The 20,112-nt window shown below is 38.9% G+C and overlaps 1 protein-coding gene across 5 annotated transcripts in view; it reads right to left on the bottom strand.

The window, feature by feature from the left end:
* The window catches only part of LOC129740259 (dopamine receptor 1), a 708,993-nt gene that overhangs the window by 52,318 nt on the left and 636,563 nt on the right, over nt 1-20,112 (bottom strand). For all 5 annotated transcript variants that reach the window (XM_055731865.1, XM_055731866.1, XM_055731867.1 and 2 more), the window contains one exon: nt 5,228-5,482. In XM_055731865.1, the coding sequence (XP_055587840.1) occupies nt 5,228-5,482 (255 nt within the window). The remainder of the gene's footprint in view (nt 1-5,227; nt 5,483-20,112) is intronic.

Here is a 20,112-nt window from a genome sequence, read left to right as displayed (position 1 = left end):
AATCTCTACTTCATTTAGCAGGGAAAATCCTTATTTTTTGCAGGTATTTATGAAAGATGATGTTTGTGTGTTGAGGGATTGCGTGTGGTCGAGAAAAAAAATACAAGAATGATTCAAAAGAGAAAATTAAAAAATTTAAGAAGCGTTGCATTTCCAGTTTAAGGATTCCAAATATTATTTTAAAACAAACTGTCGTTACTATTATCAGTGCTTTTATGGACAATCAAACATTAGAAAGCGGAAACAGAAAATCGAACTTGAAAGATTCAATAGATTTATTTAGACAAAAGTATTGAAACGCTCAAATCATTAAATTCGTTAGGTTTAAGTCCAGCAAATGAAGAAAATCTTTTGTTATTTTTAGTAATAATGTCTAACTTGAAACAGTTTAAACTGTGAATCGTGATAAGGAAGATAAGGGCATGAGAAAATACGATGTACTGCAAAGAAATCGTCTCGACTAGACATCAAACTCGAGTCCTCTGATGTTCTCTCAGATACCTTACCAATAGTCCACATTGTCGGCAAAGACGAATTCTACGCGCACCTGGAACGTGAATACGACCGCTGCCCAAAATATGATAACAAGATCATCATCGGGAATTTTCACGCTCAGGTCGGCCAGAAAGAAGAATTCAAACCGACAATTGGAAGGTTCAATGCGCCCTAGCTGACCAACTAAAACGGCCTCAGACTAATAGATTTCGCCGCCTCCAAACGAATGGCCGTACGTAGTACGTTCTACGCCGTAGTACGTAGTACACCTGGAGAACACCGTACCAAACGCAATCACAGATCGACCACGTTTTGATAGAAAGCCGGCACTTCTCGGACATTATCGACATCAGATCCTTTCGAGGCGCCAACGTACGTTTCGGTGGTCGAGTGGTTAGCGTGGTAAGACGGTAATCGCTGGTCCACTGATGGGTTCGATTCCCATCTCGGTACTGGGTGTTAAATGTTAATCTTAAGTTTCCACGTCATTTATTCAGTCTGTAAAGCCTAAATCGGCTAAGACGGTGTATGTCTTTTAAAAAAAAAACATCGAGTCAGACCAATATATGGTGATGGTCGATGCACCCAAAACTCTCCGTAGTAAACAACATACGAAACCGACGCCCGCCTCGGTTGAATAACGCACGACAGAAACAACCTGAGGTCGCAGCGGACTACGCGCAATTGCTCTAAGCAGCGCTGTTGGTAGAGGGCCAGCTGAACGAGCCCCTCTCGAGGACTGTTGGGATACCGTCATGACAGCCATCAACAGCGCTGCGGAGAACGCCATCGGACATGTGGAACGAACACGGCGAAACAACTGGATCTACGAGGAGTGTAGGAGGGTAATTGACGAAGAAAAGGCCGCGCGGGCTGCAGTTTAGCGCACAGAGGCTCCCGTCGCAACGTGGAAAATCACTGACAGCGAAAGAGGCAGCGAGTCCGAATTTTCCAGGAGAAAAAGCCGCCTTGAGGAGGAGGAGCTCGAGGATCTGGAGCAGCTGCATCGTTCCTTAGAAACACGAAAATTCTATAAAAAAAAAACTCAACGCATCCCGCAAAGGCTTTGTGCCGCAAACCGAAATGTGCCGGGATAAGGACGGGGTATCCTGACGGGCATTCGTGAAGTGATCAAAAGGTGGAAGCAGCAATTCGATGAACACCTGAACGGCGCACTTGCCGGAGACCAAGACGCGGGAGTAAGCTACATCGCCGGCGTAGCCAACGACGAAGAGGAGCCACTCCCAACTATGAGTGAAGTTAAGGAAGCCATTTACCAGCTGAATAACAACAAGTCGGCTGGGAAGGATGGCATCGCAGCTGAACTCTTTAAAAATGGGCCCGGACAAGTTGGTCGATTGCGCTTGAAGAGCAACTCAGTTGGTTTAGTTTCTTCTCAGGAGATCTCAGGCAGGTAGAATTCGAGAACGCTAAAATTCCTTTACAAATTTAGTCTCTGAAATACATTTTGACTATGTCGTAGTGCTGTTGTACAATTCGATGCCTCAGAGCTTTCCTGGACGAACACCCGAACGCCATCTTCCGGATCACAACCACGATCGTGAAAGCAAGAGCAACTAGGTATGGATTACTACGATAGAATAGCAGAGACAAGTTCGGTAGTAAAATCGATTGAGTGTCGAATATACCACATCGATGACGAAATGATGATCTATTTTGTATGTCCAAATCGACGACGTTCTTCGCTTGGCGGATCTTAAAATCAATGGAACTTTCTGATCAGCTAGCTTACAAAATACTGGACGAAAAAAGAAATTCGCTATCCAAAAGTAAGTGGACTCAATAGCAAACAGCTTATAAGCTTATAGGCGAAATGTCCGAGTAATTGGAGAAAGGTTGCCATGGACCGAGTGAATTTTGGGAATTATGTTCATCAAGTTATGTCGTGAGACGAAATACATACTATGAAAATAAAAACTGCTTTCAGGAGCTTACTGAATGGAACATTTGGATTTATGGTTCCAAGAGAAGTTTAACAAGATGTTACTTTGATTTATCGGCCTAGCGGTGAAAAGTGATGTCCTTTTTAGTAGGGACATCTAAAGATTATGAAATTTTTATATAGATGGATAGAAGGTTAGAAGAAATGAAAGATGGTGAAAATGAGCGGGTAGAATTTGTCTAGAAGCATTACCATCACATACCAAATTTTTGTTCCTCACGAGCCTACTACTATGAAGTGGTAGATACAGATAGAGTTGCATCTACCACCACACATTAGTAGGCTTAGCGTGGTCCGCCCCACAAGCGAGAACTTGTAGTGCGGACGAACAAAAAGATGGTATGTGATCGCTCAGATAAGCTCCCTTTAACTCAGAAACGCATCTATCGATGTTTAAGTCTTCTCAGTTTGTTATCTTCGCATTCGTTACATGCGGGGTTTGCATGCGAAACGGTACGGTCGATAGTCTGATAGTGACCAACCACCGATGCTATGATGTCGTGTTTTTATTTCTTTTTGGCCAAAGTTATTTTAATTTTATGAAGAGATTAACCACCGTAATTTTTGTTTGTTACTTTGATTTATCGGCCTAGCGGTGAAAAGTGATGTCCTTTTTAGTAGGGACATCTAAAGATTATGAAATTTTTATATAGATGGATAGAAGGTTAGAAGAAATGAAAGATGGTGAAAATGAGCGGGTAGAATTTGTCTCGCATGTAACGAATGCGAAGATAACAAACTGAGAAGACTTAAACATCGATAGATGCGTTTCTGAGTTAAAGGGAGCTTATCTGAGCGATCACATACCATCTTTTTGTTCGTCCGCACTACAAGTTCTCGCTTGTGGGGCGGACCACGCTAAGCCTACTAATGTGTGGTGGTAGATGCAACTCTATCTGTATCTACCACTTCATAGTAGTAGGCTCGTGAGGAACAAAAATTTGGTATGTGATGGTAATGCTTCTAGACAAATTCTACCCGCTCATTTTCACCATCTTTCATTTCTTCTAACCTTCTATCCATCTATATAAAAATTTCATAATCTTTAGATGTCCCTACTAAAAAGGACATCACTTTTCACCGCTAGGCCGATAAATCAAAGTAACAAACAAAAATTACGGTGGTTAATCTCTTCATAAAATCAAAATAACTTTGGCCAAAAAGAAATAAAAACACGACATCATAGCATCGGTGGTTGGTCACTATCAGACTATCGACCGTACCGTTTCGCATGCAAACCCCGCATGTAACGAATGCGAAGATAACAAACTGAGAAGACTTAAACATCGATAGATGCGTTTCTGAGTTAAAGGGAGCTTATCTGAGCGATCACATACCATCTTTTTGTTTGTCCGCACTACAAGTTCTCGCTTGTGGGGCGGACCACGCTAAGCCTACTAATGTGTGGTGGTAGATGCAACTCTATCTGTATCTACCACTTCATAGTAGTAGGCTCGTGAGGAACAAAAATTTGGTATGTGATGGTAATGCTTCTATACAAATTCTACCCGCTCATTTTCACCATCTTTCATTTCTTCTAACCTTCTATCCATCTATATAAAAATTTCATAATCTTTAGATGTCCCTACTAAAAAGGACATCACTTTTCACCGCTAGGCCGATAAATCAAAGTAACAAACAAAAATTACGGTGGTTAATCTCTTCATAAAATTAAAATAACTTTGGCCAAAAAGAAATAAAAACACGACATCATAGCATCGGTGGTTGGTCACTATCAGACTATCGACCGTACCGTTTCGCATGCAAACCCCGCATGTAACGAATGCGAAGATAACAAACTGAGAAGACTTAAACATCGATAGATGCGTTTCTGAGTTAAAGGGAGCTTATCTGAGCGATCACATACCATCTTTTTGTTTGTCCGCACTACAAGTTCTCGCTTGTGGGGCGGACCACGCTAAGCCTACTAATGTGTGGTGGTAGATGCAACTCTATCTGTATCTACCACTTCATAGTAGTAGGCTCGTGAGGAACAAAAATTTGGTATGTGATGGTAATGCTTCTAGACAAATTCTACCCGCTCATTTTCACCATCTTTCATTTCTTCTAACCTTCTATCCATCTATATAAAAATTTCATAATCTTTAGATGTCCCTACTAAAAAGGACATCACTTTTCACCGCTAGGCCGATAAATCAAAGTAACAAACAAAAATTACGGTGGTTAATCTCTTCATAAAATTAAAATAACTTTGGCCAAAAAGAAATAAAAACACGACATCATAGCATCGGTGGTTGGTCACTATCAGACTATCGACCGTACCGTTTCGCATGCAAACCCCGCATGTAACGAATGCGAAGATAACAAACTGAGAAGACTTAAACATCGATAGATGCGTTTCTGAGTTAAAGGGAGCTTATCTGAGCGATCACATACCATCTTTTTGTTCGTCCGCACTACAAGTTCTCGCTTGTGGGGCGGACCACGCTAAGCCTACTAATGTGTGGTGGTAGATGCAACTCTATCTGTATCTACCACTTCATAGTAGTAGGCTCGTGAGGAACAAAAATTTGGTATGTGATGGTAATGCTTCTAGACAAATTCTACCCGCTCATTTTCACCATCTTTCATTTCTTCTAACCTTCTATCCATCTATATAAAAATTTCATAATCTTTAGATGTCCCTACTAAAAAGGACATCACTTTTCACCGCTAGGCCGATAAATCAAAGTAACAAACAAAAATTACGGTGGTTAATCTCTTCATAAAGTTTAACAAGATGTTTTAACAATTTCGTGCCTTCCTTACCTGCAGTAGATCCCGATCATCACTATACAAGGTACGTAGAAACTTATACAACTAGAAACGACGGCGTAGGTGGGCGTCAGATCGAGCGCACACGTTTCGTACTTGACACCGTTGATGATGAGCGAGGTGTCCGTCTCATCCCGCTTGTCCCGGTGCAGATCGAGCGAGATCGGCACGAACGAAACTAGAGCCGCCAGCAGCCAGATGACCACGATCGTCCCGATGGCAACCCGTCGAGTTACCCAGCGGCCGTATCTGTGGGAAATTAAAAAGAAAAAAAAGTCGAGTTCAATGTTTGAAAAATAATATTGGTGGGTTCAGAACATTTAAGTGAAAGTAATAACGTAATCCGAAGAATATAGAGTTTTTTACAGTATGTCCCATGAAAAAAAATGCGAAAATCTGTCATCAATGTTCTAAAACCATTTTCTTGATGCCTACATTTTCACCTATTTACTCATTCAGGCATATAGCTATACTTATAAAGAGCAATCACTCGATGTGTCTACCTTCGTTCTGTTACACTCTCCAGACGAGATCTGACTCAGGAGCATACATTCGCTACATTAGCCTCTAAAATTGAAGCTCACGCCTTAGAGAATCGAAAGTTGGTTGAGAGGGTCCACAGGCCTTCGCCTGAATATCAAACATCCCATATCGAATCCGTTTCGAGGTATGACATGGGTTTCTATCTTGTAGGAAAACAACATTCTCGGGTTCCTATGCGCACTTTTTCTATAGAAGTTCTCCGCCTATACGTCAATTCTGCGGCGTTCAAAATACTGTGCAACTTATTCTCACCGGCTGTCATGGATTCAAAGAAGCTCGTGTGAAAAACAACATTAGGGGAATTGTTTTTAAAATACTAAAAAATGATGAACCAAATGAAAAAACGCTACTTAAATTTGTGAAAGAATGTAATCTTTATAAAGCTCTGTAAAATATTGCAAAACTCGAACGTCTTGGGATCTGGGGTTGTCTAGTGAATTTGTTCCGTAGCTACCTCATCGGAAGAAAACTGACCATTTGAACTGAGGTTTCGTATTCCAGATAATTCGCTGCTACTTCCGGGATACCACAAGGGAGCCATCTAGGACCGGTTGTGTTCTTTATTTATTTTAATGACGCTCTTCTATTGCTTGACAGACCGAAATTTGCTAACGCTGATGATCTGAAATTGTTCATCGCAATCAGTGCATTTAGAAATGCATTTTGAAATGGGACAGTTACGAATCCGTGTATCTCAAAAACCATTTGCTTGATCGAAATACTTTCTATGAAGGAAATAAAGGTAATTTTATGATCATTCAATGAAAAATTTGAAAAAGAATATTTACCGCTTTTTTTTTAAAGAAAAAATTCTACTTTATTCTTGGTTCCTCCCATCAGCCGGCGCACACTTTTATCAGTCATGATATTGATCAGTATTTCAAACTTATACTTCGTTTAATCGATATTTTAGGTGGCTACATCTTCCTCCTTCAATTTCTGCTACTTTTCGGTCCAATACATCTCTCTTCTCTTGCATCGTAAAAGAAACTGAGTGCAATTTGGTTATTTTTGAGCCATTTTTGGCTTTCAAAAACAGCGAAGACCTAAGTTTTCGTTTTGAAAAGTGTTGTTTTTTCCACAGGAGCAGAATTTTGCCAAATCATTAAATTTTATACAAAACAACCAGCAAATAAATATTTTAATATACTAGGAACCTTGCCACGAGCAGCCATGGTATAGGATTCAAACGCTGGAATTTGTTTGGAATAGGGTATTTCATAAGTTTTGTCGTCCATCCGAAATCATCTGTCCCATAGCCTCGGTATCGGCCATACAGCTTACGAGCTCTGGAACTATAAAAAAGCTGTTGTTTGAGGTTAGGTCGGAATGAATCATTACTAGGCAACACTTTCAGCTTATCGGAGAAATTTTTTGGACATTTCAGCGATCTAGCTTTAGTTTTTCGCTTATTGAAAATTAAATATGCTGTCATGAGACTTGACTTCCCTGATGACCCTTAACCGTAGTTGTCGATCATGTGCTTCACTCCAATGCTTGATTTGAACGTTGTGGACATTTTTGACAGAGTTTGCAGACTTTTCCACCACTCACACACAGTAATTCTTTGAATAATCAAGAACTACATTTTTGTTACTTTTTCGGTTGTAGTTTTTAAAGTTTAAAATTTAAACATTTCATCAATTTTTTCCTTAATTTGGAAACATATAAGGATCGTCCCATAACTATTATTTTATATAACTTTTGTTAAAATTGTTCCACAAAAAACTAGGATATTTCCCCGTCTTGAGGCGGGGTTTATATTTGGTCACTTCAACCTAAGTAGGAATCATATTTTTTTTTACAAAAAATCAAGCCTAAATGGTTGTTACTCTTAGACCTTAATTTCAATAGTTTTTTTTAATGAAGCAACCAAAGTAGGGGAGAGTGGGGTATCATGGGCCACTTTTTTTCTCCGTTTCATAACTTCTTTATTAGAAAAGATAAAATGAAAAAAATAAATGGAAACGTTTTCTACATTTTAGAAGTATCATTAGGCATTTTTTGTCATTTTTTAAATACATTATTTTCCCGAGTTTTGAATGTTTTGATAAAAGTATTTTTTTTGGATTTTGAAAAACTGTGGGGAAACTTATTGGGCCACCAAATCCAAACTGACTAGATAACGTGCAAAGTTTATGAGTTGACCCAACATTGAAATTTCATAACTAATTTAGTTATTTTAAAGCGATTTCAGATGAGGAAACTAAAAAGAGAGTTGTGCATGATCGAATAGATCCTAAAACCTGGCTCGCGAACGTTTCGGCAAAATTCCATATATAGGATTTTTGTTCGTCTCAATTGCATTAGAAAAGATGGACAAAACAGTTTTTATAATTCTTCATTTTGCATAAGAAAACTTCACAAATATTTACGACGTATTTTAAGTTCTGAACGTGTATAAAAACACCAAAATATAGGTGGCCCAAGATACCCCACAAAATGTGGCCCACGATTCCCACAAGCAATGATTTGGAATTTGCTTGCGTTTGTGTGACCTATTTATGTTTCATCCAAAATTCCTTTCCCACGTGAAAGAACATGACAAAACCAAGATCATAAGCGTATGAGCATATTTTTGTTGTGTACTTGAGGTCTCGCACGGGTGCCATTTTGCGGGTGCTTGTTTAATTATGTAAGTACATTTTTCTAGGCTAGTTTCATAAAAGAAGCATATGATACCTACATAAGTCAATAACATATAGAAAAACATGCTTACGCAAAGCGACGACGATGACACTTGGATTGGGATTTTTATCTCAACACACAGCTGAGATATTTGAAGTGGCCCACGTTACCCCACTATCCCCTAATAATTTTCAAAAAATAGGTACATTTACAGATTTATCATGTTTTTCAGTTTTTCTAAGCAGTAGCTTTTGTGAAATGCTTGTCAAACAGCTGCTGTTAGTATGGATTGTAAGATTTACATGGTTTTGAACATTCTGCCTAAAAAGTAAGTTGAAATAATGATTGTTTTTGGATCTATGCCGATTATATTTAGTAAACCTCGTCCAAAGGCGGGGTAAGGTTTAAGAGGGTTACTTAAATACAAAAATACCACAATATAATTTTTCTTTCATAAAGGGTGAAACGGTCAAAATTTGGTCAATATCAACTTGACGTATATCTTTCAATTTTGCATTGAAAAAAAACCTGAACACCCCTCATTTTGAAGGTGTGTGTGTGTAGAATGTTGCTCCTATTTTGATTTTGGAATTCACTCTTCAGTTGTCAAAATGCCGTCCAAGGAAGAAGAGCAGCGTATCGAAATTTTGCTCGCGCATCGCGAAAATCCGAGCTACTTGCATGAGCCATGAAGTCTGGATCAGGGGTAATTCGAAAACCGGAAGCCACTGAGACGACAAAGAGAGTTGCCGGTAGTTTCAAGCGAAACCCTAACCTCTCTCTCCGAGATGCCGCAAATAAACTGGGTGTATCGTCTACAACCGTGCATCTAGCCAAAAAACGAGCCGGACTATCGACTTACAAGAAGGTAGTGACTCCAAATCGCGATGATAAACAAAATTCGACGGCCAAAGCGCGATCCCGGAGACTGTACACGACGATGCTGACGAAGTTTGATTGCGTGGTAATGGACGACGAAACCTACGTCAAAGCCGACTACAAGCAGCTTCCGGGACAGGAGTTTTATACGGCAAAAGAAAGGGGAAAGGTAGCAGATATTTTCAAGCACATGAAACTGTCAAAGTTCGCGAAGAAATATCTGGTTGGGCAAGCCATCTGTACCTGTGGCTTGAAAAGCAGCGTTTTCAAAGCTTCCGGGACTGTCAACCAAGAAATTTACGTGGGAGAGTGTTTGAATAAACTGCCTTTCCTGAAGAAACACGGTTGTTCCGTACTGTTTTCGCCGGATTTGGCATCTTGCCATCACGGTAAAAAGGCCATGGAGTGGTTCGCCACCAACAACGAGCAGGTGGATCCCAAGGACAAGAACCCTCCCAACACGCCAGAGCTCCGCCCAATTGAGAAATACTGGGCTGTTGTCAAGCGGATCCTAAAGAAGACCAAAAAAACTGCTAAGGACGAGCAGCAGTTCAAGGCAAACTGGCTTTATGCGGCGAAGAAGGTGGACAAGGTGGCTGTACAAAATCTGATGGCAGGGGTTAAGCGTAAGGCCCGGCCATTCGGATTTGAAAAAGCGGAAGCCTAACTGAACATTTTTCCTGAATTTTATACTAATTAAACTTGAAAAAGAAATTTAATTTGATTTTTTAAATAAACGATTTCACCGATTTACAAGCGTTTTCCCTTGACCAAATTTTGACCGTATCACCCTTTAATCGAATGAAATAATTTGCATAATTCTTTTCATATGTCGAACAACTTCTTGTTATCTTCGTGAACTCTAAACAGCAAGTTTAATATCCTGGTTCGGGTAAGTACCTAAGGAATCAAGTAGGACCCATTTTCGAATGGGTCAAATTGCTATTAAAACAAGTTTTTTTTGGTTATTCGAGCTTGCAAACCAGTTTTCAAGTATTTTATCATCCCTGTGATCACGTTTGTGGTTGTGGAATACCCTCTGCTAGATTATTTGAAAAATAATTTCTCGAGTGATCCAAAAATATTTTTAAATAACATCCCTTCTTCTTCCCCTCTTCTCGTTGGGGAGAGGGAGGGGTTTTGAAACGTAAAAAAAAAAAACATTTCTCGTACTCGAATATACTTCCATATCAATTTGATTTTTTATTCGATTAGCTCTCGAGTAATGCATAAAAGGGAGACCCCTCTCCCCTTCTTATTCCCCAGTGAAAGAACAGATGGGTCTCATACATCGTAGAAACTTGAATCGTAGCCTTATACCTTCCTTTGTGAATCTTGGATTCATTTGCATGATCAGTTTATCGAATAAAGCATTAAACTATCCCTCCCTCCTTTATATCTCCCAATCGAAGAGGGTGGGGTCTCTAATCATGATAGAAACCTTTCTCATACCCAAATGATTAGTTCTCGAATTTTGCAAAAATTTTATGGGAGGCCCCTCCCCCTTTTCTACCTCAATATTGGATAGAGGGAGGAGCCTGAAACCCTCTTTCAAATATTTTTCCTACCCATATACCCTTGCATGTCAAATTTGGTTCCGTTTGCTTGAATATTTCTCGAATTGTGTGAAAAATTGTATGAAAGTCCAGTCATCAAGTCTTACTCAAAATCGCACCACTATGTACGAGTCATTCGAAATGAATTGAATATTCATTGAAACATTATTCCAATAATCATGTGCATTCATGTAACGACAGCCCATGACATTTATTCGCTCAATCTGATCCCATTCAATTGGTTTTCTAAATCAATGAATTTCCTTCTAACTATTACCGCTTGAAAGACAAACAACAGACCAGTTCTCTCGTTTGGAACCAGCGACATAGGTTCCGGAAAATCCATCCAGGTGAACAGCTTCCGTCCCTGACACACATACGCTACGATACGGTACCTACATTCATAGGAATATGTCTATGTCTTTTCCCGGGGGCCAGGCAGTTAATCGCTCATCGACCGGCTATGAATGGACAACCAGATCGGAATCGATTGATTTGCTCTCGGCTGTGGAATACCTGCTTTCTGCCGGGGCTATGGAAAACACCACTTATGGAGCTGCTATTCAGACTGCTGCTAAATACTTCAATCCATTCTGGTGACTCATTCCAGCGAGAACCTATCGGTTTTATTTTTAAAAATAGATATCTTGTGCTTTTTCTCTTTAGGTACCGGTAGCTACTGGTAGGTAGCGAGTTTACGATTCGTTCAAAATGGTGCCAAAGGATTCCCCATTCCATCCAACCTTTCTCTGTGATCCTGGAGCAGAGAAGCCATGTGGAACGGCCGCTATACTAACTCCGGTACTGTGTATGGCTCCTGGGGCTGGCTGGAGTCTCTGAAAGCGATCAGCATCTGAACCAGGCATTTTTGTGTGTGGTTATGTGGCTTGAATTCATGGTCTAGAACCGGATCGATTGACGGTATCGTTTTCTGCACATCATCAAAACAACCTAAGGTACAAGTGCGAGAATAAGCGAGATAGATAGCAACAAAGTCTTCGCTTCGTTGAAGTGGAATGAAATGCATGCTGTTGGGCTTCGGGATACTTTCTACTGTTGTTCTATGGTTTGTTACAGTTATATGGTTATGCTCTTGGGTAACGTTAGGTTATTAGTTGAACCATATTCATGCATTAATGAGCGAAAATGGTACTTAGGATGCAAATAAAGCCTGTTTACTGAGTTGTTTTTTTTTTTGTAATTTTAAGAAACACAACGAACAACATGTTAACAATTAATTTCCGGCCCACGTTCCAATTTTTTTTATACTATAAGCAGCTGACAAGAATGATTCAAAGTATATCACAATCGTATTCGTGTGGAATGCAAGATATTTAAAGCAGAACCACAGGATTTTGGGCACCTGTTTTAATATTTTTCAACTGTCATTGGGCCAGTTTCTAAGATCAAGTTATTTTTTCTCTGTTGCATCTCAAACGTAGATAACAAAAGGAAAGGATACACAGAATGCGGCCAACGGTACACTCACACGAAAAGGAAACATTATATAGACCTGAATTTTCACATAAGTACTTCGTGAACATTTTTTTGAAATTTACATAAAACACTTACAAGTTATAGCTTGATTCGTACGTGAAATTGTTGTATGCGGTCAAAAAAAAAACTATTGACACAGGTTCAACCCACTATTGCCGTTTTCAACCCACTTACATCGATTTTAAAAATTTGACTCACACCACTCACCGTTTATTTTAAAACTTGACAATCGCACTACACGCTGCACAATCGAACGAGTGCACTCCATGAAGAGACTTCCGAAATTGTGACTACGATGACCTAATCAACGCTCTCGTTTCAATTGACTGGACAACAATCCAAACAATTTGAAACGTCAATGACTGTATCTCCTGTTTCAACGAGCAATTTTATGCTACCTCGGATACAGTTGTACCAAAAAAGCTCTTAAAATTAGATCTAACAATCGCAAGCCATGGTGGAAACCGCATCTCCGCCTATTATGTAACTGCTTAAGGAAAGCAAGAAGGCAAGATCTAACAAAGATAGGTCAGTTCTAGTAGATGTTGAAAAAAACTACGAACTCGTTCAGGATAGTTTACTTTCGTGAGTACGTGAACTGCACTCAAAGCGAGCTTAAAACGAATCCCGCTGCTTTTTGGTCATATATCCATAACCGAAAAAAACTACTGCAGGATCCCAGTTGATGTATTCGGCAAGACAGCAAAAACGTTAACCGACTCCGAAAGAACCCGTTTGCTGAGTTCTTCCAGTCAGTTTTCCTGAATGACGATGGACTCACTTCAGCTGTATCACTTGAATCTTTACCGTCATACAATATCCTTGTACCTTCTCTTACACCTTCTGATGTTGACGCCTATATTGACGTCTATAAATAGCAGTGAACGTTTCGAAAGGACCAGGACCTGACAATTTGCCACCGGTATTCGTAAAAATCTGTGCCTCCGCAATAGCGATACCTCTAACAAGGATTTTAAATATGTCCCTGTCATCTGGAGCTTTCCCGCAGGCGTGGAAAATAGCATCGATCCAACCTGTACATAAAAGTGGCAGCACATATTCCGTCGAAAACTACCGTTCGATTTTAATCCTTAACTGTTTTGCGAAAGTACTGGAATCTTAGTGTACGATGCTATATATCCGTCCATAGCTCAGTTAATTGATAGCGATCAACATGGATTTATAAAAAGACGTTCAACAATCTCAAAACATTTGTAAATTTTGTGGTACCAAAACTCGAAAAACGTCAGCTCATTGTATAAATCGATTTCTTCAAAGCTTTTGACCGTGTTCCTCACTTATTGGTAATAGACACACGACACCTTGGATAACAAAGTGGCTTGCCTCGTATTTCAACTCCCGCTTGGCTTTTGTTGGAGTCAACTCTTTCTGCTCTGCCTGTGCTCCCCAAGGTAGTAATCTTGGACCGTTAATATTCATACTGTTCGTAAACGATTTGTGTGACATGTTGACGTCGTATAAACTATTTTATGCAGGCGTTGGTCGATTGATTCGGGTTTGCCGCAACCTACGGTCAGATGATGAAGAAATCAGTGCTGCTCTGGGTTCCGAGCAGACCAGATACACAGGGAGATGTTGCTCTGTTGAGTTCTTGTGTTCTTTCGTTCTTTGATACCTCATGTTTCTCAAATTATTTCAATCACCTACGAAAATGTGATTATTTCCAGGTAAAAAGATGTACCAAGCGATTTCATAACATCAGTATTGACTATTAAGACATTTTAAATAATTATCTTTAACACGTTCGTATTGAGTGATTTTCTATCATTCATTTACGGCAAGCTTTGTCCAAAAAGAAAAGTTGAACCGGACAGCAATTTTGTCAGTTCGTAAATATCTCTCGATAAAGATGAGAATATGCTTATTCTGGAACGCATGGTCAACCGTAGATTAGTTCAGTGGATAGAAAGTCGCAAATTATGGAGCTCACAGCAATACGCATTCCGGAAGGGCAGAGGCGTAGACCAATACCTAGCAGAACTTGAGGCAGCGCTGGAAAACCCATTGAAGAAAAAACAACACTCAGAACTAGCCCTATTTGACCTCAGCAAAGCTTACGATACAGCCCAAAAAGCGCCGATTCTCGAAACGCTTGCAAAGTGGGGGATCAATGGCAAACCTTATAAATTTTTACAAGACTTTCTCACAAACAGGTCCTTCAAAGTCCTTGTAGGTGGAAACTTTTCCGACGAGAAACGGCAACAAAACGGCGTTCCCCAAGGATCAGTGTTGGCTGTAACCCTCTTTCTTGTAGCCATGGAATCAATTTTCGAAAAGATCCCCCGTGGTATTCAAGTTTACGTGTATGCTGATGATTTTTTGTTGATGGTGTCGGGAACCCAAGTCAAAAGCATAAGAAAAAAATTGCAAAAGGCAGTCTCAGCTGTTGTTGATTGGGCCGACCAAGTCCGATTCACGATATCCTCTGAAAAGTCGAGCATCTTGCATATATGCAATAGAAGGAAACATAAAACGATACCTGAAGTTCGTATTCACAACAACAGTGTTCCTCAAGTCAAAAAAAGCACGAATCCTAGGTGTAACGTTTACAAAAACTCTTAACTTTTCCCCCCATATCTTCGAACTCAAAGCAGCCCACGAAACAAGAATAAATCTGCTCCGAGCCATAGGTGGTCACCCATACGGTGGTAATCGAAAATGCCTGCTAACCTTTTTGCCTTTCTTTCAGAAAGGTATAGTTATCGGTCGATTTGGGAGATCCTTAATTATGGGTCTTAGATATACCTTTATAGGTACCTATCGAATCAGCTCGTCGAGTTCAGACGATGTCTGTGTATTTGTGTGTATTGGTGTGATTTTTTGTAAACTTTTTTGCATGTTTTTGCGAAACTGGGCAGTACAATAAAAATGGTTTTTATCTTAAAAAATTTGTTTTTTTTTCTTCTTCGGTCTATAAAAGAAAGAAAAAATAACAAAATAGTTTGAAAATTAAATTTTCATAGTAATTATCATCAAATCATCACTCCAAAAAACGTGTCAATTGGCCTTGCTAGCCACAACCAGCAATCACTAAAATCAAGATTATCGTATCTATGACGTCAAATTATACGTGACGTCATAGATACGCGCTTGCTAACTAAAACTATGGTCCTGTCGATGTGTGGAAGGGAGAACAGACAGGCTTCACTCCCACTCAGGTTTGATGTCATCGTGACAGAAACCGTGTGGGAGGAAGCCAACAGTGCAAATTTTCGCGGCCAAGGGTTGTATTTTTTTTCATTTTAATGGTTCAGATTAAAACCGAACCATTTCTAAAAATTTCGGAAAAGCTCCGAATTGTGAAACATAAATATGGTTTTCACCAAGGGGTACGACCCCGAAAGTAATGAAGTCGTTGATGAGTAGGTCATGCCCACACTGCATGGTACGAAAGCGATAGTAACTTCGGCCAACATTATATTCAGAAACAGATTGCTCTGAGAAGGGGAAAACAACACGGGTACGCGGACGATGTATGCACATCCTCTCATCTTCTCACGTGCCGTTCGTGCTCAGGAAGCTTCTTCCTAGGCACGAACGACAGGAGAGAATTTCGCCCGTGGAAGCAAATCTAATTAGACAAATGCTACTCAATCCTCTCGAGCTTTAAGCTCTCGGGCAAATTCCCTTTTCGTTCCCTTTTCTCTTCAGATCTAACGTTGCGCAATGAAAGCTTTTCGTTCGCATAGAAAAACCTGTGCAATTGTTGCGTTTTGTTGTTGGGGTTGGTGTCTGACGAAAACGGCTTGAGAGTCAATCCAAACAGTGGCGCCACCAAGTTCTCCATAGTAGTGTTTGAAGCATTTCGGATTTTTTTTTTGGAAAAGGCACATAAATACGAATTAACCATTTTGGCCAGGCTGGCCAAGAACAAATTTAACTAAATTGGCAAAATTAACAAAACTGACAAAATTGACAAGATTGACAAAATCGCCAAAACTGAAAAAGTTGACAAAATTGATGAGATTGACAAAATTGACAAGATTAACAAAATTGACAAAACCGACAAAATGACAAAATTGCCCAAATTGACAAAACTGACAAACTTCACCAAATTGACAAAACTGACAAAATTGACAAAATTGACAATATCGACAATTTCGACAAAATCGACAATATTGACACAATTGACAAAATTGACAACATTCACAAGATTGACTTTACTGACAAACTTACAAAATTGACAAGATTGAAAAAAGTGATAAAATTAACAAAATTGACAAAATTGACCAATATGTGAAAACTGACAACATTCACCAATTTGACAAAAAAGACAAGATTTACAAAATTGACCAAATTGGCAAAACTGACAAAATTCACCAAATTGACAAAACTGACAAAATGACCAAATTGCCAAAATTGACAAGATTGACAAAATTCACAAAATAGACAAAACTAACAAGATTGACAAGACTGACAACATTGACAAGATTGACTATTTCGACAAAATCGACAATATTGACACAATTGACAAAATTTACAAAACTGACAGAATTGACAAAATTGACAAAATTGACAAAATTGCCAATATTGACAAAATTGACAAGTTTGTCACAGTTGAGAAGATTGACAAAATTGACCAAATTGACAAAATTTAGAAAATTGCAAACATTGACAAAATTGACAAATCTGAACAAATTTGAAGAAATTGTTAAAATTGACAAAAATGACCAAATTGATTAAATCGACAAAATCGTCCAAATTTACAGGAATCGCAAAATCACAATATTGATTGAATCGACGAAATTGAAAAATTTGACCAAATTGACAAAACTGACAAAATTGACAAGATTGACAAAATAGACCAAATTGACAAATTTTACAAAATTATTATAATTGACAAAATTTATCAAATTGACAAATTTGACAAAATTTACAGAATTGACAAAATTGACAAGATTGAACAAATTGACAAAACTGATTCAAATAAACAAAAATTACAAAACTTATAAAATCGACAAAATCGACAAAATTATCAAAACTAGCTAAATCCATAAAATTGACAATATTGATTAAATCGACAAAATTTGCAAATTTGACATTTTTGACAAATTTGACAAATTTTATCTCCTTTTTTTTTTTCATCCCCTATAGTTTATTCCGTTTGAGAGCTTCATTTAACGAAAATCATTTACAAAAGTGATTTTTGTAAACATTCTACCGTTATGGATTAAAACGCGCAAAACAAATACGTTTTGAATCTGAAAGAAAGGCTCAAATCCACTGTTAAGTGTATTAAATCGGGTTTTTAAAAGTATTGTCGTTTCCAAAATGTACTATGCAATAAACACAATAGTCAGAAAAGGCTTAAATTCTGTGAACCCACTTAAGCCATGTTACAACGCAGGCGGGCGTATATCTTCTGGGGCAATGCGTAGCAGCCCAGTACTTTCCATCCATGCTGAAAGCAGAACTCTGCCTTGGAATTTTAGTTTCACCGAGCGTATAACTTGCCATGCGATACAACTTTCAGAAAAACAATCTAAAGAAATCTACTCCTGCCACAGAGAGATCCCTACAGATCTTTCAATCGCTCACCGACAGTGTTCGGCATCGCTAACTGAAAGATTAGCGCCGCTAATTGAATCGCTAACGACTGCAAAGTTAGCGATCGCTAATCAAAACCGCTAAATGTACTGAAAAAGTTATCGCTTCAAGTTTAAAGCGCTAAACACTAATCGCTAACTGTTTACCAACAATAACGTATAACGAAAAATAATGCATATTTTCTGAACTTCACGTTTAATCACATTGTTCTATCCATTTATAAACATTATCCAAACAGCCAGTTTAGACCCAACTCGACCAAAGCAACAGCACTGCACACTATATCATTTTCAACTCGACATTTTTTAAAACTTGTTTAAGGATTGGTCCAAAACTTATGAGATTTGGACCCAAATTTAGGCAGTTCTTAAGCGTTTCACAGTTACTAGAACAAGAGTGTGTGTGACAGTTTTATTTCCAGATTTTATCTTGGTCCAATTTATGTATGTATTAGATTTTTATCAGTGACTCTCATTGATGCCACAAATTCGTGTTGAGGCTCAAGTCAGTGATTTCATAAACGTGTACGTGAACAACACTTTCAAACTTAACAACAGAAAACACAAAAACAGTTTCCATTCAGACATGAAACAGGCTAAATGACTTGTTAACAGCATATGAAATTCATTGTACGGCAAAACGTATACTTATATCAGAAATCTTTCATGAGTTTTGAACTAATATATGAGAGATAGCGGTCTTCAATTAGCGGAATCAAAAATTAACGGAACTTTCTTGTACGCTAGCTTGATCAAAATTTAGCGGTAAAATTAACCGGCTAACATAAAGATAGCGGACTAATTAGCGATTAGCGGTTTAGCACTTTTGTGCCGAACACTGCTCACCGGAAAATCAATTCCAACCGTTTGCCAATCTTACATCGTGGGTACTAGACCTTGGAATAAAGAAGCCTCTAAAATCGATTGGACTATTAAAAAGCAGTTTTAAGTCGGAGAAAACAACAACAAGGCGATACAAATTTTTAAAAACCACCTGGAAGCACGGTATCAAAATCATCTGGCTGTATACACGGATGGTTCTGTTGCAAATGGACATGTAGGTTTCGGCATCACCAACAATTCGAGAGATATATCCTTCCAACTCCCGGATGAATGCAGCATCTTCTCGGCAGAAGCGATGGCGATACTGTATACTCTGAAAAACGTTTCAAATAAGTCAAGGTACAAAACTGTAATCTTTTCGGACTCGGCAAGCGTGTTGGCAGCAGTTGAATCGGGGAAATCTACACATCCATGGACCACAGAGCATCGAACAAGAACTGCGTAAACTTAAAGGCACTTTATGCTGGATACCTGGTCATGTTGGGATTGATGGGAATACTAAAGCCGATAGACTAACTGCAGAAGGAAGAAGTGGTCCTAAAATTACAACGGATGTTCCAGCACAAGACATCATCAGTTGGGTGAGAAGTGAAATAAGGGTAAAATGGGAGTCAGATTGGGATGAAAATGTTAAGCTGTTTCTCCGACGAATCAAAACCTCGACGCTTGCTTGGAAGGACAGGAAAAATTCACAGCGATTACCCACTCCGAATTTTTCACTAAAGGAATCCATCGGAGAATGCAGAGCATATGCAACATATAGACAATCCAGCGGCATTGGACATAGGATAGAAGAAGCATTGCATCCAGCCAATGAAGAAAAGCTAGAAAATTTTTTACAAAGTGTAAATTTATTATCAAAAATTTAGCTTCAAAAATTGAACCAATGTAACCAATTCTTCGATACAGAGGGTGAATGACCACGAAGGTTAAAATCCTCTTTAAATAATTAAAAATAGAATAGAATAGAATAGAATAGGCTTCCGGTTTTCGATTTACCCCGGATCCAGGCTTCCTGGCGGTCGACAAACGTTCCCAAACACTTTAATTACATTTGTAACGGTTGATTTGGCAACTTTTAGCGATTCTGCCAGCTTTGCGTGCGAGTAGCTCGGATTTTCGCGATGCGCGATCATAGTAGGGGAACTGGGGGTATAATTCCCAGTGTGGGCAAAACGCCCCACTACGATATCTAGCTAGATATACACTTATTTTAAGAATTCGGTACGCTATTCCCTTCTAATTAACAGTAGAAACCTTTTGTACAAAAAATTAGCATCAAATATGCGAAAAATCCCTGCAAAAAACCAAAAATTTTATTTAAGCCATATTCCTTGCAATTTGTGTCTTAACATTCGTAAGGAAT

This window comes from Uranotaenia lowii, chromosome 1, assembly GCF_029784155.1.
Source record: "Uranotaenia lowii strain MFRU-FL chromosome 1, ASM2978415v1, whole genome shotgun sequence".
In the NCBI taxonomy this organism is placed as follows: Eukaryota; Metazoa; Arthropoda; class Insecta; order Diptera; family Culicidae; genus Uranotaenia; species Uranotaenia lowii.
The sequence above is the reverse complement of the archived record's forward strand: the minus strand, read 5'-3'. Positions and strand labels throughout refer to the sequence as shown.